The sequence below is a fragment of the Saimiri boliviensis genome, chromosome 10, assembly GCF_048565385.1.
Source record: "Saimiri boliviensis isolate mSaiBol1 chromosome 10, mSaiBol1.pri, whole genome shotgun sequence".
In the NCBI taxonomy this organism is placed as follows: Eukaryota; Metazoa; Chordata; class Mammalia; order Primates; family Cebidae; genus Saimiri; species Saimiri boliviensis.
Window position 1 is genome coordinate 22,101,402 of NC_133458.1, and position 22,013 is coordinate 22,123,414.

Consider the following 22,013-nt stretch of genomic DNA (forward strand, 5'->3'; position numbering starts at 1 on the left):
TTAGGATTGGATTTTTTTTTAATGTTTTTGTTAATTCAAACTTTACTTATGAGAGGGCATTTTTCTTTATAAATTTTCTTTGTTTTTATATGAACTGTTTTAACAGTGACTTGATTGAATTGAGTCATGTGTGAAACAAGTCACTTGTAGTCAAATAATTATCAGTTATAATCAGGAGAACTGATCTCATTCATCTATAGTTCTCTGACCCAGAAGCAGTCATTTCATTTTCAGTCAATTGGATCATTTTATTGTTAACATTTTACTATTTCTCAATTACTTCAAAGATAAATTTTCAGATGCTGTATGTTAATTTACTGTTAATATTTATATCTGTTATTTCATTTTTTTCTAGCACATAATTTATGCAAAAACATGAATTTATAATTTTCCTCTTAAAAATCAGTTTTCACTTCTGTAAATCAAGGTTTAATTTTTTTTCACAAAATACTATTAATATTTACCATTTACTGAGAGTATTTATAAGAGGTCCAATTGGCTAGGAAAAGAATGGCTTTCCTGATCTTTTTTTAGGGGGGGTAGTATATTTATAATCTAAATCTATTATATTCTTATCACTGACACAATATTACTAAGGATATATTCAGAATATAACTACTTTCCAGGTACTTGATATGTTTATATTTTAAAATTCATGTCTTGTTTCACACCTGGATTCCAAACATTAAGCATGTATTTTATATATGTAATAGTATTCCAAATATTGAAATCATTTTTAAAGGGACTGTTAACAAATCTAGTCACCCATAACTAGACCATGACTGACTTTTCCACAGGGGAAGAAGAGGTGAAGGTTTCGACCATGCCACTGTCAGCCTCTTCCCATTCATTACAACAAGGACAGCAGCCTACAAGTCTCCACACTACTGTGGCCTGACAGCAGAACTGAGAGGAGAGGATTAGACTCTGGGGAGCTTGCATGGGCAACTGGATTTTTGCATGATTCCTTTCTGATTTTGCATTTAATGTATACACCCAAAAGAGACAATATAAACGTTCCTCATGCCTACAACTAGCGTGTTACCTCCTAGTTGCTGAAGTATTTCTTCATTAGGCCTTTAACATAATTTATTAGTGTAATAATTTTGGCATTGTTTCTCATGAGTGATACTATTTCTAACTCATAAAAATAAACTTGTAGTACTAAGCTCCCAGGTGAGATTAGCTAGAATTGTTCTTATTTTGGCTCTGTTATTGAAAAATTATACAAAGGTAATGGTAGTTCCTTGTTTTCTGGTTTGTGAAAAAAATGATAATATCCTAATCTGAAAATTTTGAAAATTAACAAGATAATGTCTATTGTATTCTTTGAATACTTGAAAGAATACATATAAAACAAAATTGGTGGTGTCATTTAATGCTCAGAAGGATATTGTTGGCGATTGTTTTAGTTGTCTAGATTTATGTCTTATATTATGCATTATGTGTGTAGAAACTGTTTTGTTCTCTCTATTGCACTTTTGCACTTTCTTTTTGAATGGTTGTTAATTATGCATAGATGGTTGAAAGATAATTATTATAGCTTAAATGCAATATAATCTCTTTTCTAATGCACTGCCTAGTATACCAGGAAATGCCTCAACAACAGAACTTCGGTTTATAGTCGACTTACCTGAAACTTGAATATGGAGTAAACTTTGTATGTGAGAAGCAACTATAGTAGTGTAACATTGTTACTGAACAAACAATAATTCTGTGGGATATTGTCTTGGAAATTTCATTGCTAAATAATTAAAATGTGATAATAAGATAATATAATAATTACCTGACCAGAATGAGACTAAGGCAGAAGAGAAGAGATTGGGTGTCCTCTAAAATTAGGCCACCTAAATTGTAGCAGGTAATTTTAATCAAGAGAATAGTGGAGTACTTTATTAGGACATAATGTGAAGTGGTATTTCTGAAAACACGTTTCTTGAAATAGTTTTAAACTGATAATAAAAGAAAAGAAACTGTACTTAGTTCTGGGCAGTGGACAAAAGCTGATTCAGAAAACCTGACCATACTCTGCCTAAATGAAGCATCTGGGAAGAAAGGGAAAGTCACGCCTCCTCTTGAGATTTTAACCATTGTGATAAAAGGTATGCTTTAATTTCTTAAAGTATGGAAGGGGATAATGTGAATATAAAATAAGAAGCCTAGGGATTGAAAATAATAATAATAGAATATGTCATTAGGAGATTATACTTAGTCATGTTGAAGTTGGAGTTTTCAAGGTTACCTCTATATAAAAATGGATTACTTTCTATATCATGTGACAAATTAAATGACTTTATCCCAAGGTACAGTGAGGTAAACAAAAATCTATTCTTAGATATCCTTAGAGTTGGTTAACTGAGGCTGTAGAAGCAGGTAATTGTCTAGCCATTTAAGTTATTTTTGTAAAATTCTGCATAAATATCAATCTCTAATTTTTATCTAGAAGTGATTTTAAGACATTACAAGAACATTGCCAATTTGGAAAATACCAATAAAATACTGTAGACTTATTAAACATCAGCCTTTTACTATAGCTTAATTTAATTATGGTTTTCATTTTTGCTGTAAGAGGCCAAGACTTCACTTATGTCTCCTGTGGGGCTGAGGCTCCTGGGCCTTGTTTTTACAACAAAAGCTGGCTCCTTGTAATGATGCTTACTAGCTCAAAGCTTTCTCCAGCCTTCAGCATTAGACTTTCATTGGATTTTCTTACAAAGCCAAAGCCATAGCAAGTGGTTAGCTCCATTTGCTCCTTGGTGTTGAGAGACATACCTGTTAAATGATGCTTCTTTCCTTTCTCATTCATAGCCAGTGCAGAAAAATCATCAAGTAGTTTGCCCAGATTTGCTAAAACCCTAAATAAAATCCGAAAACAATCCCCCTGCCTGCTTCTCCTTCCCACCCCGACTATTTGGGCAATTATACTTTAACTTCTGAATTTTTGTGTAGAATGGCTAAACATGATCTTTGACCCACTTTGTAATTCCTAGACCTTCTTTGTAAGCCTTGCTTACCTAATATTTTAAATACATATTTTAAAAAGCTGAAGTCTTAAAATCGTAGTCATAATTAATTTTACACTAAAGCACAGAAGAAATTATACATCACATAAAAGCAGCCACTACTTCACATAGCAAGCAAATTGAAACCAAAATGGGAGAAGAATGAGAGATTCTTTAAAAGCTTCAGGTTTTTTTGGTTGTTGTTAAATTCCTTCATAATGCATCATGTGCAAGGAAATCTTAATATACTTTTACATCCTTAACCTTTATAAAGTGACTAGCTTTTCCCTTAAGATAGGAATTTTTAACTGGATCCCAGACTTTTGAGAGTACATACAAAAATTGTGGGTTTATGTGCATGTACATATGTCCATTTTTTCTCTGGGGAGAAGATCCATAGTTATTAGATTTGCCAAGGATTTGGTAATACCCTTCTCCCGTGGTTGGGGGCGGCGGGGAAGAACAGCTGCCTTGAAATGTTTTTAGTGCCACTGTAGGGAATAGAGTCCTGTACTGAATGATTTTAGTTGTATGATGATGTATGTGCCTCTTTATTTTCTCTAAGATTCCATTAGAAAATATTTTCTGACTAATAATGCTTTTCTTTTCATTCTGTTACTGAGTTTTGGTTTTTCACATTACTTTTGTATATTCTCCTCTTATTTCGACAAAGCATTAATTAAATATTTGAGTATGCTGTTTAGTGACTAGATCTTGCGGGACATAAGGTTGAATAAAATACAGACCCTATCATCAAGGATAATTCTAGTGACAATTATATTTCACATTATTTCTATCAGGTTAGCTCTTGATTTTTTTTTTTTTTTTTTTTTTTTTTGAGATGGAGTTTCGCTCTTGGTACCCAGGCTGGAGTGCAATGGCGCGATCTCGGCTCACCGCAACCTCCACCTCCTGGGTTCAGGCAATTCTCCTGCCTCAGCCTCCTGAGTAGCTGGGATTACAGGCACATGCCACCATGCCCAGCTAATTTTTTGTATTTTTAGTAGAGATGGGATTTCACCATGTTGACCAGGATGGTCTCGGATCTCTTGACCTCGTGATCCACCCACCTCAGCCTCCCAAAGTGCTGGGATTACAGGCGTGAGCCACCGCGCCCAGCCAGCTCTTGATATTTTAATCACAGGAACCACCAAAGCAGTCCAGAGTCATTTTATTATTTATCATCTCTCAGTAACTGCTCTCATAGTGGCAACAAAGGGTGTTGAATACTTATATTTCAAAATTTAAAATTTATGATAATTTGGAGGGGAATGAAAAAAATCTTAATAGGAAAGACATACATTCATTATTCTACATGTGTGCGAGCTCATGTCTCTTACTCTTAGTATCCTAGGAATTAAGTAAACCCTTCTATGTAGGTATTCCTTCAAAGAAAACAACTTTTATGCATTTTGTCTGTACACATTTCCACTGATACGACTCCTGTTTGTATGGTGGTCCAAGTACTATGAAGACTGCCAGAGCTCTGGTCTGCTGTGACACAGGTCCATAAGGAGGTGCTCTCACAGAGCCATTGCCTCAGAAACACAGAGAAAGGAACAAATGGCAGTTGCTTTGAAGTCTTACAGTGGCCTATAGGGGATGGGGTAGGGCAGTAAGAAAATCAGCTGAGGTATTTAGGTACAGGTAAGCTTGGATAAGTGTGCTTAAAGCCTTGAAAACTAGAAGAGTTTAGTCTTGATGCAAATATGGTCAGTGGTAGAGAACTGTAGGTTCTTGGCAAAACTGTAGCTTGATTGTAGCATTTTAAGAAGAGCAATTGGGCTGGGCACCGTGACTCAAGCCTGTAATCCCAGCACTTTGGGAGGCCGAAGTGGACGTATCACGAGGTCAAGAGATTGAGACCAGCCTGGCCAACATGGTGAATCCCTGTCTCTACTAAAAATACAAAAATTAGCTGGGCGTGGTGGTGTGCACCTGCAGTCCCAGCTACTTGGGAGGCTGAGGCAGCAGGAGAATCGCTTGAACCTGGGAGGTGGAGATTGCAGTGAGCTGAGATTATGCCATTCCACTCCAGCCTGGTGACAGAGTGAGACTCTGTCTCAAAAAAAAAAAAAAAAAAAGAAAAGAAAAATTGGGTAACAGATTTGATTGCAGTTAGGACCAGTTAGAAAGTAATTCCAATAGTATGCCATTGCTGGCCAGTGCAAGTAAGTTGGCCTAGACTAGAACAGTAGAGGTTGGAATGGAGAAGAACTATGAATTAAAAATTGGAAAGCATAAGAGCTGAGAAAAGGCTGTCAGATTTGTTTAGATCTCTGGTGATCTTTAAAAATGTAACTTTCTTAGAAAGGTACAGAATGGAGGCCCGTCTTTTTAGGATTCATGAGGAAAAGTCAAGAATATATATGCAGCAATCATTGACTACGTAGTCTTAAGACATTTGACAACAAAGTTGAAAAGAAAAACGATGCTAACTAGATGGGTGGTAGATTTTAGAAGGCATTGCTTTAATATAATGGAAAAGAAGAACCTAAATATTTAAAGGCAGATCATACAGAGCCAATTGAAAGGAAGAGATTGACAGTGCTGAAGAGAAGATAGGCTTATTCAGTAGAATAACAGATGTCTTCAGGTGGTGGGAAGAGATAAGCTCCTGAGACAAGTGTGTGGGTTGGCTTAAGAGAGGTGGGCTGTATTTTCCGTTGTGATTTGTAAGATCAAGAAGAACCTCGGGAAAGAGATAATAATTGATGAAAGGTGTCATATCAGTCATTATTAAAATGCATTATTGTTTGAAAATGGGGGTAAGTGGAATTGGGAGCCTGTTAAAGAAGGAGATTTTAAAAAAAAAAAAAGTGTTCTGTGAGAATAAGCCCAGAAATGCATTAGAAGTAGTTGGTGTGTAAAGATGAGAGCCAGCTTAAAGATATTTAAAGTTCAAATATATATGGTTTTGTATGTTCCTCTGGTTTAGCACAAAGCATCAGGAGTGGAAAAAGCAAATATGGAGAGTTTGGTTAGAAGGGGGAAAAAGAAAAAGACATAGAGATATTCAAGAAGACCACACCGAAATGCATAATCTTGTGCCAAGAATAGTCCATTAAGGCAGTTTCCTGTGAACAAATGATGTGAGTGATGTGGAAGGGAGTTGAATGATTTTAGATTTTGATGATGACCAAGAACATGTTAGTGTTGTTAAGGGCATGACAACTAGGAGACTGTGGTCACTGTGATAACCACTCAGTGCTAAATGATGATGGAGAACCACAGAAAGGAGAAGGCTGGAGGTTGGAAAGAAGCCTGGCTTTTGTAACCCCTTGTGTTCTCTCCTCCAGTCTTTTCATGAGTATGGGAAGTGAAACTATGTGAGAGAGAATTGTAGAAAGCATGGAAGTAACTCTGTGCATCTGCAGTTGGGCACCTGGGGAATCCTGGGTCAGGTTTTCTGTGAGTTGAAAATGATCAAAGGAAAATGTCCTTCCTCGAAGCAGGTAGGAGGACATGGAAGCAGAGTGCTGGGGAGGACCAGGAAAAGCCAGGGAAGAGATGAGACAGGTGTAAGTAAGCAAGTACCAGTAAGTGTGAGGGATTGGTAGAAATGTTATTTATGCTGTGAAAGATTTAGACAGAGGGATTAGGTATGGGATATGAGTTTGGTAGTTGAGGAGCCCATGTTACAGGTAATGTAGCTTCTCCCAAGCTCACAGGCAAACTGGAAAGCTTTTTTGAACATGGGCTTCCACCTATGACGGGAAAGTATCTCTTCTTACGTAGTTGGGTTAGGTCATTCTGCTTTATTCATTTTATTAAATAAGAATTAAAAATAATATACTGGTGAAGAGTAGAGAGATTAAGAATTTTATTATAACAGGTTTTAAAAATATTTTGATAATTTCCCCCAAAGGGAATGTACTATATGAATAAATAAAATCTACAAATTATTGGGCTAATTTACTCTTGTTTCTTGTATTTTGTATACTTAGGAGGTGACCTTTCAGAAAGAATTACTGAAAAAGTATTAGAGCAGGGTGAAGATACTGTATGCAGTCATCCCTAGGTATCTGTAGGGGATTGGTTCCACAGATAGCAAAATTCTTGTATTCTCAAGTTCTTGATATAAGATAGTGTAGTATTTGCATATGACCTACCTGCACATATATGGGAGGCTGTATGTTTTAAATCTCTAGATTACTTCTAATGCTTATTACAATCTAAGTGCTATGTAAATAGTTTTTTTTTAGAGACTAATGACAAAACCTGCATGCTTAAGAAACTACACAATTTTTAAAAAAATATATTTGAGGTTAGTTGACTCCGCAGATGTGGAAGCCCCAGTTGCCTCAGGCCAACTGTGTGTTGTCTTGTGTTGTTTTTTTTCTCCTAGTCAGTTAATAGTAAATATTCCTAGTTTGGAAGCAACCCGAGTTTTCTAATACTAAAATAGTTTTAAACTCACTCCATATATGTCAGCTGCAATACCAACTGTGACATTTAAAAAGGATAATGCTTCCAAGTACAAATCTTGCTCAAGAATACTCTGTTTGTGAAACCTTGCTGATGGATTGAGAAGCCACTGCTTCTTGGACCTCCTTACCACCCTGTGATTTGCTTCTGTGAGTTGTAATCGAGCCACCTAACATTGCTGGTCGTACTAGCCTTCTACTTCTTAAGGGCTATTTCCAAAGAATCACTCTTGTTAATTCAAGATCCATTAAGGAGATTCTACTCTGTTTCTTGGTCTTTTAGAGAGTCTTCTCTGGGTTTGAGTTAGAGAGAAATTGAATTTAGGTACCTAGAACTGAAAGCAAGCCTAAACAGTCTAAGCCACTTGAGAATTGGACTGAAGTACACAGATGTTCCATAAAACAGCTTGAAGTTATTGACCTTGATAACCAGTTCATTTTCTCCAGGTTCCCCTTGACCATATTTCCTAAGGCAGCTATTGACTTCCCTGTCTTAGCCCACTTTACCTTTATTCTAAAGGTTCCTGGAAGCTCCAGGCTGACCCTGGAACATACTGTGCTTATAACAATTTTGTTATTCCAGCTCCTGTTGGGTGCTTAGACCCACTATTGTGCTTAGAAAGCAACATTCCAAAATGCTTTTTCCTCTCATATAATTTATAAAGCCATTAGTTCACCCCACTACCTTTCTCTCTTTTTTATAGAGATGAAATTCACATAACATACAATTAATTATTTCAAAGTGTATGATATAGTGGCCCAGTACCATTCTTTAATTATCTCAGTGATAAAATAGCAGAATAAATAACGTACTCTGCTATAAGAATTTTAGCCTGTTCCCTGTTAATAGCTGCTTCTAGACTCTCTGTTTTACCCAGTAGGCTGAAAGGCAAATGTTAAACCTTAAAATATTCCATATTTCTCCATGGCAGTACTACTACAACTTAAGCTTGTGAATCAAGCAATTTTTATATACCCCTCCAAAAAGGTTAGGGGGTGGGCAATGCAAGGAGCCCTAGGCAAGAGACACTTAGGAGATTTGCTTTTCTGAGTGGTAAAAATATTTGAAGCAACTCTGAATAGTTTTGAAATGCTAGTAATAGTCTTACTGTCTTCGTGACATTTAATTAGCATTATGTAAGAAAGAGTTTGTTTAGCAAAGGTAAACCACAAACCTAGCTCTCTGTATGCATGTGTGATTGAATGTGTGTGTATTTTTATATAAAGCAATTTTCAGTTAAATTCTCCCCTTAGTGAATGTAGCAGAGGAAGATGTCTCAGGTCATTTCAGTGACCTATGACCTATGTCTATTCATGTATTTATTCCTGCTGTGTTCTGATTAATTCATATCTTCAGGATAAATTCTGTATTTTTATTGACTTTCTCCAATTTTTTTTAAAATTTTTTTGAAGGAACCAAAGACACTATTTAACTGCAGTAAGGTTGTGATATTGGTGCCCACCTCACCCTGGTCATGTTATTTCTGAACAAGTATTTCATAGCTTTTTCTCATCAAATTCCAGTCCCACTATTAAGATACCCATTAATGACACAGTCTTTGGGAAAATCCAAGGAAAGGATCATTCAAAGATGATTTGTGTTGGAATCATGAAACTTCAGAGCTATGAATAAATAAATACAGCCTTTAACAATCTTTCTTTTAAAGACCAAGTAATAACAATGATGATAATAAACAAGGCTCCAAAGGATTGAGATTTGTCTATAGTCACATTCCAACAACAATTTAAAGTTTCTTTAGCCTTCACCATGTAAATGTGCTTTCGTGCATGTAACTAGCTGGAGGAAAAAACTTTTTTCTTTCTTTCTTTTTTTTTCCTACTTTAAAAAAAACTACAGTGTTATAGGAAAAAAACTTTTAAGATTCAGAATCTGTCTCTTCTCTAAACATTGTTGTGTCTTACAGTTTAATTATAGTAGTTCTGTCAAGTCAAGGGCTTACAACTGTGAATATCGTTGCAAACAATGTATTTGAAAGCTTTCAAAATGACCACCAGCTGGCAGCTGTTGTCATTTCAAAGCTGCCCTGTAGGTTTTCAAAGCTGCCCTATGTTAAATGTGGCCCAGTGATCTTGGAGTAACTTTAGAAGGGGAAAAAAATTGTAACCTTGCAGGTACTCTTAAAATAAACTTACGGTAACTATGTAATTACCAGTGTCAGAACTAAAAGAGTAAAACAGAGGTGGAGTTTAATTTACCCAGGATTTTTCTGCAATACCAAAGATAATTTCGGGGCCAACACATAACCAATAGATTGTTGACATCTCTTCTAATATTACAGAACAGAAAAAAACTTATAGTAATGCACCAAAATGTATTACATACATACTAAAGGTGTGATCTCAGATTCATCTTTGAAGAAGAGCTGCCCTGTGCTACACCACGTAGAATGATAGCATATCTGCTGATTTTTATTTCCCCCCAATCAAGGAAGTTGTTGTTTTCAGCATAAGGAAACAGGGAGAGCTCCACAGGGATTTAAAGATGATAATATTGTCACCATCTTCAAGAAGAAATGCAAGAGATCTGCAATCAACTTTTGTAGCCTAGCACTATTTCTTAATATAGTGAGATCTTGGCCCAAGGACTGCACTAGCATTTACACTCTGATATCAGACTTGCATACTGAAAGTATCTATATGGAACAGAAAGTAGTGATCTAGAACTGTAGTGCGGTGCTCTAAAACATTGTCATGTTATATGTTGGCATTTGCAAGAAGTCTGACAGCTGTTTATTTTTATTTTTTTCCTTTATTACATCTATATGTTTAGTAGGCAGCTAAAGTTAAAAGATTCCCTGGGTTGTGACTTCTTCATCAGCCAAGTAGGAAGTTTTCTCATTGGCCTTAAACTGAGTGTTGGTTACAGCCATAGTTCCACACAGGTTTTCTCTGTTAAAAATGTTAGTTTCTATTAAAATTAATGATTATAGATTGCTGATACACATATATACACACACATATATATACACACATACTCTACTCCCCCCAATTCCCATTTGGAGTAAGATTTGCTACCAGGTATGTGTCTTTTTCCTTCTAAACTCTTAATATTTACTAATTAATCTACCTATAGTCTTCCCCTGGTTCCAGACAAGTGTAACATAACTGATTTCTAGTCTGGCCAGTGTTGATAGATGTAAACTCCTAGGACCTCACCTGCATTTTAAATGGTAGGTGACTATTTAATTGAAATGAAGCATTATTATTAAAATAAGCAAGGATTTTAGATAATCTCCAAATAAACACACAAAGTTCTGCAACCTTTTTTTAAATAACAAGCTTTCAGGTTTTAACTGTTGACTGTTAAGAGTCTCTTGATAGCTTGTGTTCACCTCTCTATCCAGTTTTTCTTTGGACAAAAAAAGTTTCTCCATGTAATTTACCACAGTTAGCAGGGAGGCCATGACTAAATCTTAATGATCTTAATGTACACCACCTGTGTGATTTTTCTACTGGATCCCTGATAGGACTGAATTTTCCCTTTTCTTTTCTCTCCTTTTCTTTTCTTTTTTCTTTCTTTTCCATTTGAGACAGGGTGTCACTGTGTTGCCCAGCTTGGAGTTCAGTGGTGTAAACATGGCTCACTACAGCCTTGACCTCACGGCTCAAGTGATCCTCCCATCTCAAGTAGCTGGGGCTACAGGCACACAGCACCACACCTGGCTAATTTTTGTATTCTTTTAGAGACAGGGTTTTGCCTTGTTGCCCAGACTAGTCTGAAACTCTTAACTAAGCCCAATCCATCCATGTGCCTTGGCCTCCCAAAGTGCTGGGATTACAGGCACAACCACTCTCCCTCTTAAAAGGGGAGCGATCTCTCCCCATCAGTTTACTGAATGTTTTCTCAGTCTTTTTACTCAATTACCAGAGTCAGCAGACCCTCTGTCTCTCCACTAAGTATTCTAACTCACTTTTCAGCTTATTCCACACTGGCTTTTGATTCTAAACAAGTCTGTTTTTTTTCTCTTCTTCTCTCTCTTTTATTTTTGTTTTGTTTGAGACAGGGTCTCTGTCACCCAGGCTGGATGGCAGTGGCACAGTGTCAGCTCACTGCAACCTTCACCTCCCAGATTCAAGTGATTCTCCTGCCTCAGCTGCCCGTGTAGCTGGGATTACAGGTCCATGCCACCCTGCCTGGCTAATTTTTATATTTTTAGTAGAGATAGGGTTTTACCTTGTTAGCCAAGCTGGTATCGAACTCCCGACCTCAGATGATCCACCTGCCTTGGCCTCCCAGAGTGCTGGGATTATAGGTGTGAACCACTGTGCCCAGTCTTCTCTCTCTTTCAAATCAAAACAACACATTTAAACAGAGGTCATAGTCTGGATTTTGAAGCAGATTGAAGAACGACCATTGCACTGTAAAATTTTGAATCAATAGAGATTTTTGACGTTGTAAAACTTGGACATTGTTCAGTTCCTCCAACTTCTAAGGCAATTCTAGCTCTATTACAAAAAGTCATTTAACACTTCTCAACAATATGACTAAAATTCAAAGTTTTACAAATGTGGTTTTTAATAAATTTTTTTTCAGTAAAATATTGGTTCTAATTCAGTATATAGCTCCAGCATATCTGAAGTAAGAATATTGCAGTTTCTGATTTGTGTTTGAAAATGTACTCATCTCGTCTTCTTTCTTCTCTTCCTTCTTTTGAAGTAAGATTCAATACTGACTGAGAATTGGTTCTGTCACGATTATCTCTGGCAATCTGTCCCAAATTCAGCTATAAATTATAGCTAAGGATGAACACTTAAATAATTATATACTTTAAATGATTTTTAAACTAAGGCCCCTAGTGATGTGATGAGTACATATATTTTTGAATTCAGGGTCTTTTGAAACTGTCTTCCACAGCAGTATCATCTTATAGGTCTAGAAAAGATGTGTTCATAATTAAGACTTAATTCTTTGTAGATTGAGACACCATTTGCAAATTGAAAACAAAAAAGTTTATATTTCCCTTAACGATGTGAATATGTTGTAAGGAGGAATAAAAAGCAAAATAGTATTTTTTTCAAATAGACTTTATTTTTTAGAGCTATTTTAGGTTCACAGCAAAATTGAGTGGAAGGTCCAGAGACTTCTCATTATATTCCCTGCCCCTATCACATGCACAGTGTTCTCTATTATCAGCACCCCCCAAACAGAGTGGAACATATGTTACAGTTGATGAACCCAGTTGATGATCTAGGTGATTAATAGGTGGAACACAAAGGAGTTTCAGGGTCATTTTTAGAAAGTACAGATTAGTTTTAGAACTAATGTAGCTTTTTCAGATTGTCTTCTTTCACTTAATAATGTACATTTAAGTTTTCCCGTCTTATTTTTTAATCACACATTTTACATAGCTAAAATAGTTAAATTTCAGAATATAAATGCTCATTTTAATAAACAGACATTTATTTTTAAAAGTCTGAAAACCTTAAATGTGTTTTGGTTTGGGTAACTAGTACAATTAGAAATAACTCTTAAAGATGTATGCTTGGTCTCTTGTATTGGAAATTTTTTTCACCATGATAATATCCATCTCCATTTCATTCAGTTTTTTAAAATAATGAAGTTATACCATTTCTGAAATAATTTTTCTTCTGAAATTAAAGTAGATTATCTTTTAATGCCTAAAAAGATACTTTCTAACAATGAAGCTCATAACTGGATTATGAAGAATCTGTTAAGTAAAATGATGTTTCAGAAAAGTGGATAATTCTATTCTTATTTGGGATTTTTGTGATGTTGATTTAAATGCTTAGGATAATTCAACGCTGATAGGAGACATCTTTTAGAAAAAGATAAGACTGACTGATCTTCACTGTTGAAATAAAAGTATGCTGTGTAATCAAATGCAGTAAAGAACTGGGTTTGATGTTTTAAATAACTTTTAGATAACTTGGAAATCTTTTAATTTAGAAAATTATGAACATCAGAAATCTTAGGACTTTGAATCGATATATAACCATAAAGGGATTTGCTGTATAGGAAGCAAAATTCTTTCATTTGAATGTAGGCCTGAAGAGAAACTTCTGCCCCAATAAAAATATTTTATTGGCACTAAGCAATCAAAAGCCGTTACAGACTTCATTTGGAATGGCCAGTCCCGAGTGATGTGCTAAGAAATAAGCAGAGCTTCACTTGACTAGCCTTTTTTTAAAAAATGCAGGGCCGGGCGCGGTGGCTCACGCCTGTAATCCCAGCACTTTGGGAGGCCGAGGCGGGTGGATCACGAGGTCAAGAGATCGAGACCATCCTGGTCAACATAGTGAAACCCCGTCTCTACTAAAAATACAAAAAATCAGCTGGGCATGGTGGCGCACGCCTGTAATCCCAGTTACTCAGGAGGCTGAGGCAGGAGAACTGCCTGAACCCAGGAGGCGGAGATTGTGGTGAGCCGAGATCGCGCCATTACACTCCAGCCTGGGTAACAAGAGCGAAACTCCGTCTCAAAAAAAAAAAAAAAAAAAAAAAAAAAGTGCAGAACAGCACGGTTTTTAGGAGGCTGTTAGAGAAAGTCACAGCATCAAGCTCCAGAGAAAATGGTACAGAGTAGACATGCAATAAATGTTTGTGGAAGGAAAATTGGTGGTTAAAATCGGTGTCAATTCTGGAGGGCTGCAAAGCATGGATTTGTTTTGTGTTAAGCTGGACTTCTGGAAGCATTTAGTCAGATTCATTTGCAAATGAGTTATAATTCATTTTTTGGTTCTATTCTGGCATGGTGGTGTTCATTGTTAAGATCTTCCCCCCTACACATCAGCCACTCACTATGTGATTAATCCTTTTCTTCCTTCTTTTTTTTTTTTTTAACCTCTGAACTCGGTCGGGAAACCTCAGCTCTTGGCTTTTCCTTATTTTTTCCACACCCCCCGTACACACTCATACACACACAGACGTACCTTTTAAAAAAACATACATTTTTCTTATCTGATTCATTTGTGATACCCATAAATATATAAATATTGATAAATCTTCCATGAAACACATATACACAGTTCAGAAAGTCTCTCCGATAAACCTGCTTTTTCAGAATGCTTTGTGTGTACTCCTGAGCTGTTTTAGGAGCTTTGTACTTTGCTAGGTAGGGAGTTCTTTAGGGCAACTTGCAATTGTTAGAAATTTTTTCTCTTGATTAAACCAAAATATTTTACCAATTGTACTTCTTAAGTGGGTTTTGTTAAACACTTGAAGACCACTTGTCTGTTAACTTTTGGATGTAGATCAAACATCATCCTCACTTATTTAAACCATTCTACACGTAACATGATTTTGAATTCTTTCTTAGTCTAATTCTCCTTTACAGATATTTTGACTTGACATTGCCTTTCTTAAAATATGAAGCTCACACTTGAAATATAATAATCCACATATGATCAGATAATAGATCTCTTTTATTAAAACTTGTTACTAATACTTGTATTTCCCTTATGTTTACAGACTTTTATGAAAATATCTTGTAGGGTAGTTATCTGCATTTTATAAATGAGAAACAGAGTGGTTATCATTTGTGATTTGCCTAAGGTCATACAATTGCTAATTTAGACATTGCACATCTGTTTATATAGTCTTAATGTTACTTTTTTTAGACATTCCTTTGAACTAGTTACCATACCAAGTATCATAAGCCTGTTAAGCAAAACCACTAGACTGTTTTCCATACATGCTAATGGTTAGTTAGATCTTTTCCATTCTGCCCTTTCCAAATGCATTTTTAAAAATCTAATGTATATCTGTTAAATTGTGTGTGTTTGGATTTGGTATGATTAGAATGTATCTTGTTTGTATATCCCCATCTTATAAGTTTGTCTTATGAAAGAACTATGTTTTTATAAAGTGGTAGATGCATGTTATTAATAATACTATTAATAATAATACTATTAATAACATTTGTCAAAGAATAGAAGAATTTTAATTTAAGAATAGTTGTAGTTTCCGCTGTTCTGTCATCTGTAGAATTGGTTTTCCGTTTGCATATGTAAATGAACTTTATGGGTTTTGTTAAGTATAATTAAAAGCATGGAGTCAAATATAAGCCAAGAGTATTATAGAGACTTTTAGGCTGACTCAGTATCTCAGGTTCTGTGTAGATTCATCTAAACACTGCTGTTATCCATCTATACTTTACCATGTTATCCCAAAAGGGAACCATCAGCAAATTTTACCAGAAACTGCTGAATTCAAGATATAGTCAAGATATATTATACTTCTGACATCCTAGGAAGCCTATCCAAAGAATAAATAACTTTGATAGAATTTGTTCTTTATGAAAATTCATTTTGACTCTCATTAATAACTTTATTCCATTTTGGGGGAGGATTGACAAGTCAGTGGGATGGAAACAGAGCTAGCTACAAAGTCTTTTGAGTTTAGATGGGCAGCAGAAGGGGAAAGGAAGTGGGTGGTGGGATGTACGAGGACTTTTCCAATGGAAAACAATGTCAGTGAAACCTATCTCTGTGACTACTTGTTCAGTTTCAGAATTAAGCTTCCTGTATATTTTAGGTGGAATGGAGCCGAGTTCTAGTCAAAATTCTAAACATTATTTCCCATGAAAAATACGCCCAAACACAAGCAGACAGAACAGTGATGGATAAACCTGTCATATTCATTTCTAAACAAATGAACAAGCCCCAAATCTGTTTTAGACTTTTCTCAAGAACTAATTAATTCTAAGCATGTTGCTTCTAGAGTCTGCCATTTTCCCCATTTCTGGCACTTTTCTAACAGTGATTTTGTCATCTCACCTGTGAAGATTAAGAACCTGGGATAAAACTCATTTTCAATCTAAAGATTTAAACTCATTTGAATTGAGTAGATGCTTTTGTTATGTCTTTACACCTCTCCCGACTTAACAGTTCCCTTCTTCACATCACTTAATCTGTCCTTTTGGTTAGAGGACCATGCTCTTATCTAAAGATGGAAGGAGGCAAAATGAACATGGAACTAAATTGCCCTGCCTTTTCTCATGGCTTAATGTGGCATCAAGCTGAGCAGTGGCCTTTCCTAATATTCCCCTTATTCCAAACATAGCTTTATCTTGCTTTCAGCATTTTTTACTTTCCTCAGATCATATGGATTCTGACTTTAATCCGTAAGACTTATACTTTTTTTTCCTGAGTTTTTGTTTTTTTTTTTTTTGAGTCAGAGACTCGCTCTATTGCCAGGCTGGAATGCAGTGGCGCGATCCCAGCTCACTGCAACTTCCATTTTCCGGTTTCAAGCAGTTTTCCTGCCTCAGCCTCCAGAGTAGCTGGGACTACAGGCATGTCCCACCATGCCCAGCTAACTTTCTTTTGTATTTTTAGTAGAGACAGGGTTTTACCATGTTGGCCAGGATGGTCTCGATCTCTTGACCTCGTGATCTGCCCGCCTTGGCCTCCCAAAGTGCTGGGATTACAGAATTGAGCCATGGCGCACAGCCCCAGAATTAAACTTTTATATAAAAGTAGGTTATATACTTGTACCTATCTTTTCTAAGCTTTCTTTTCAAATCTAATCCCATCAGATTCTCCTTAACAACTGACTTTAGATTTCCTCTAATTTTCTTTTCCTTATAGAATTATTTATTGCATTGTCAAAATGTCATGTTTTAGCATCTTCTGTGGCCTGTGAATCACTGTTCCCTATGACCATGGGACCACTCCCACCCATCTTTTTTCCGATATTTTCTGGATAGTTGGTTTATTTAAAAACCTGGAAGCAGGCCAGGTGCGGTGGCTTACTCCTATAATCCCAGCCCTTTGGGAGACCGAAGTGGGCAGATCACGAGGTCAGGAGTTCGAGACCAGCCTGACCAACATGGTGAAACCCTGTCTCTACTAAAAATGCAAAAATTAGCTGGGTGTGGTGGCACTTGCCTGTAATCCCAGGTACTCAGAAGGCGGAGGCAGGAGAATCACTTGAACCTGGGAGGCAGAGGTTGCAGTGAGCCCAGCCTGACCAACATGGTGAAACCCTGTCTCTACTAAAAATGCAAAAATTAGCTGAGTGTGGTGGCACTTGCCTGTAATCCCAGGTACTCAGAAGGCGGAGGCAGGAGAATCACTTGAACCTGGGAGGCAGAGGTTGCAGTGAGCTGAGAATGCACCATTGCACTCCAGCCTGGGCTGCAGAGCAAGACTCCATCTCAAAATAAATAAATTAATTAAAACCTCGAAGCAAATGTTCAGGGTTATGCATTTAGAAAACATAAAGTGCCTACTGAAGTTTAGGCTCAGGCATTGTTTACTACATATAAATGATCAAATCAAGGACCTTTTCCTAGGGGAGCTCAAAGTCTAGTTGTAAAAAGAACATGTAAACAAATTATTGCAGTACACTGTGGTATTTGCAAAATAGCCAGGATACCTGCAATCTAAGAACTCAAGTATAATTACTCTCATTTCTTGCTTCTGTAAATCCTAAAATTATGTCACATCCTCCTAGGGTTTCCGTTATTTTTCCAGTAGCCAACCAGTTCTTCGTTGATCAGAATTAAGTCCAGAATAAAAGTTTTCTTCCTTATTTTCACCTTGGAAAAGAGAGAGAATCAGCAACGAATATTTTATCAGGTTTATTTTCTTCTAGCAGATTTAGACCTCAAAGATGTTAGGGCAATTGACACCCTCCATGTCTCTGGAATTCCATTTTGTCATTTGTTTTGCGGAAGTCATGTTGGGTGAATATTCTGGTGATCTGTGTATCCTCTCCTTATTTTACGTTCCCTTGACCATCTTTGGATCTCCACAAAGGACTTCATTCGCCATCACTGCTCAGTTTTGTGCTCACTTAAATGCTTCCTTCCAGGCTCTTCTTTGACATTTTACAGATCTTTTATATGGGTCCCTTGCATTCATTTAGTGTTTGTTACATATTCTGGTTCAGGTCTCATTTGATCCAGTCTGTGATGTTACAAAGGGTGTATGTATCTTTTGTATTAAAATTTACCTTTTCCTCATTTTTTATACAACTTTGCACATAAGTATTTTTGCTTTTTTCTTAGATTCTGATTCCTTAGATCTTTCTTAAAGCAACCATCTAGATTATTCTTCTTTTCATTAATCTGATTCTTCTTCAAAACAGATTTATAGGCCGGGCGCGGTGGCTCAAGCCTGTAATCCCAGCACTTTGGGAGGCCGAGGCGGGTGGATCACGAGGTCGAGAGATCGAGACCATCCTGGTCAACATGGTGAAACCCCGTCTCTACTAAAAATACAAAAAAACTAGCTGGGCGTGGTGGCGCGTGCCTGTAATCCCAGCTACTCAGGAGGCTGAGGCAGGAGAATTGCCTGAGCCCAGGCGGCAGAGGTTGCGGTGAGCCGAGATCGCGCCATTGCACTCCAGCCTGGGTAACAAGGGTGAAACTCCGTCTCAAAAAAAAAAAAAAAAAAAACAGATTTATAGATCCTTATAGGAGCATTCTAGAAGAGAATAATACACATTATGCAAAACACATCTACATGTATTTTGAAATGTTCGCACTGTATTTTTTTATTTGCTGCCTGTCTGCCTGTGGCCTGTGCATCCCTGTGTTCTCCATGGGATACCCTTTCCCTCTTCCATATCAGCTTCTTTTCCTCTGATGTTTTCTTTTTTGTTTTGTTGTGTTTTTGAGATGGAGTCTCGCTCTGTAGCCCAGGCTGGAGTGCAGTGGTGCAATCTCAGCTCACTACAGCCTCCACATCTTGGGTCCCAGTTCAAGCAATTCTCCTGCCTCAGCCTCCACAGTAGCTGGGATTACAGGCACATGCCATCATGCCCAGCTAGTTTTTTTTTTTTTTTTAATTTTTTTATATTTTTCCTAGTGACAGGGTTTCACCATGTTGGCCAGGCTGGTGATCTGCCCACCTCGGCCTCCCAACGTGCTAGGATTATAGGCGTGAGGCACCGTGCCCAGCCTCGTTTGATGTTTTCAGATTCACCCTTTATCTTACATGTAGAATGGCCAAATTATTTACTTACTTCTTTATGCCCTAGAGGTCTTTGTTCATACTAGAATAGCATTTATTATCCCATGTTGTAGTTGTTTAAACACATTTGCGCTTCCTTTCTATTAGCCCCTGAGTCCTGCCCAGGACATGGACTGGTTGATAGCATGCTTGATGGCAAGAACAAATGCTTTGGAGTCAGACTTATTTTAACTGCTGACTGCAACACTTTAGTCTGTAACTTGGGGCAAATTCTTTAAACTACCAGTGCCTACTCAGCCTTTTCATTTGTAAAATTAAGCTACTACCTAACCTCACTGGATTGTTGATACTAAAGTAATTGATTACCTAAAGTGCATCTTGAGTGAAGGAATAGTGGCTGGGATAGAACAAGGGATAGAATACATCTTAAAGAATTTTGTTTAATGTCCTGTACACATAATAGAATATTTGTTTTTTAATAAAACATTCCTTCTTTAAACAATTAAAAAGTATATTTGCTTGTGTTTTGGCATCTGAAATGCTATTAAAAACATAACATCTTAGTGGCTCATTTCCTTCAGTTTACATGCAGAGAAGCCTCTTGGACCCCAAAACTTACTCCTCCTGCATTCAGAAAGCTTTGCATCTTTTTGTAGAGAACCATCTGTTCACAGCATTATATAGCTATGAATTAAATAGATTTTGTTGGGGAAAGTCACTTTCCAGCTCTTCTCAAGTCGGACCCTCTGGTCTCCAGATATCTCAATGCATGTAAAATTTCTAAGACACTGAGCTACATGCTGAAGAATGTACAGGATGTCCCCATCAGGCTTTTCAGCAGAGTTGGGAGGTGTATGAATACAAGTAAGGTTGGACAGTAACTGCAGTAGATGGCACAACTCGGTGTACTGCTAGATGAGTGATTCAAACCCTAATTGCTGTCAGGTGGAAGAGACTTTGAGTTTTGGAAGACTGAATAAAAACTAATTGAAGAGAACAAAAAAGCTTTCTAGACAAGGTGAATGGAGGGAGTAACCTGTAGAAAGCACAAATTATATGTAGCAAATCTGAATTTTTCTGTTTGTGTCATTTCTGCTTCCTTCTAGTATAAACAAAGTTTGACTTTTTTTGTTGCTGTTTTGGCTGTTAACTTTGTTCAGGTTCTTTGTTTCTGCTCAGAACTCTTTTTTCATTTCATTTAAGATTTTTCCACTTAATCCAAACTCTACTTTCAGGTTTATTAAACCCTTAAGATTTTGTCTGTGACCTAGTGCAGTATTGGTCTGTCTTGCTTTATAATAAACATAGTTCTAGAAATTTGAGTGTAAACTGTTTAACTAGAACAACATTTTTCATAAACTGATTTTATAATGTCTGTCTATAACAGTTCATTTACTCAGAAGTCATTTTTTCTGCATATTTTAGTTACTAAATTGGAATTATTTTTGTGACTGCCCTGAAGTGCAGCTCACCCATATTATGAAGGCTTTCTTTTAAATTTCAATATGACAAATTTTGTCTGCTTTTTAAAGTTGAGTTCAGCATGAATCATTTGTATTTGAGTCAGAGATTCTTTGTTGAGGTTTGAGGAAGTTTAGACTTTGTTCAAATCAAATACTGATGGAGATGCACTCCATCCCAAAACTGGTAAGAGATCGTGTATAAGAGGAAGGGGTGTGCAGGCAGGAGTTATGGCAGGTTGTAGGACAGGCACAGTGGTTCACGCCTGTAAATCCAGCACTTGGGGAGGCCAAGGCGGGTGGATCATGAGGTCAGGAGTTCGAGACCAGCCTGGCCAATACGCTGACACTCCATCTCTACTAAAAATACAAAAATTAGTGGATGTGGTAGTGTGTGCCTGTAGTCCCAGCTACTCAGGAGGCTAAGGCAGGAGAATCACTTGAATCAGGAGACGGAGGTTGAAGTGAGCTGAGATTGGGCCACTGCATTCCAGCCTGGGTGACAGAGTAAGACTCTGTCTCAATTAAAAAAAAAAAAAAAAAAGACAGTTTGTTCCCTATGTCCTTCTAAAAATGCACAAAGATTTGAAAGTCTAACTGACAAAGAGCTGATCATAGTAGGAATCAGGTTTCTGATGCGTAGCCACTTGTACCAAGAAAAATTTGTATAACCTAACCACTGGCACCTGTGATTTTGAAATGTAAAGGACAACAGTGAAGATGGAAGGTGAAAGCTTTTTAGAAAAACAAAATCAGATTGTATTGAGCCTTTTGGTAATAACCATTAAATATGGCTCAAAATGTGTATTTTTGTGACTGGATCTCTCAGTGACTACTTCCCCAGAGGGGAGTATTTATTGTTTAATGAAAAGACCTTGAGGAAGGGGTACCAAAAATAAGGTAGAGACAAGAATTCCAAGAAGCCATAATATCCTGATTTGGTACCAGAAAAATATATTCATGGAAACAAGTATACTGGAATTGTTTTGGGCTTGTTTTACATGTATTTTTATCTCACTATGTTGTCATTATACAGAGGTCTTCTATGTCTTTACCGTTTTAGCAGCAGATCTTATTTTTCAAATTAAGACTTACATGGTACCCCAATACGTAAAATACATGAAATCAAGATGGGAAGGAAGGGTGCCTTGTGCTGGTGCCCCACCCCCTCAACTTCCTCCATTCTTTCAGGTGAAGCTTGTTTGCCAGCTGGAAAAACTCAT

General features: G+C 37.0%; 1 protein-coding gene across 7 annotated transcripts in view; it reads left to right on the forward strand.

Annotated features, from left to right (window-relative positions):
- The window catches only part of CNOT4 (CCR4-NOT transcription complex subunit 4), a 153,479-nt gene that overhangs the window by 123,606 nt on the left and 7,860 nt on the right, over window positions 1-22,013 (forward strand). For 2 of the 7 annotated variants that reach the window (XM_010342803.3, XM_003920974.4), the window contains exon 11: window positions 798-21,364. The exons of the other annotated variants lie outside the window; for them this stretch is intronic. In XM_010342803.3, coding sequence (XP_010341105.1) covers window positions 798-898 — 101 coding nt within the window. In that variant the 3' untranslated portion in view covers window positions 899-21,364. Of the gene's footprint in view, window positions 1-797; window positions 21,365-22,013 lie in introns of those variants that run through there. 7 annotated transcript variants of the gene reach the window in all.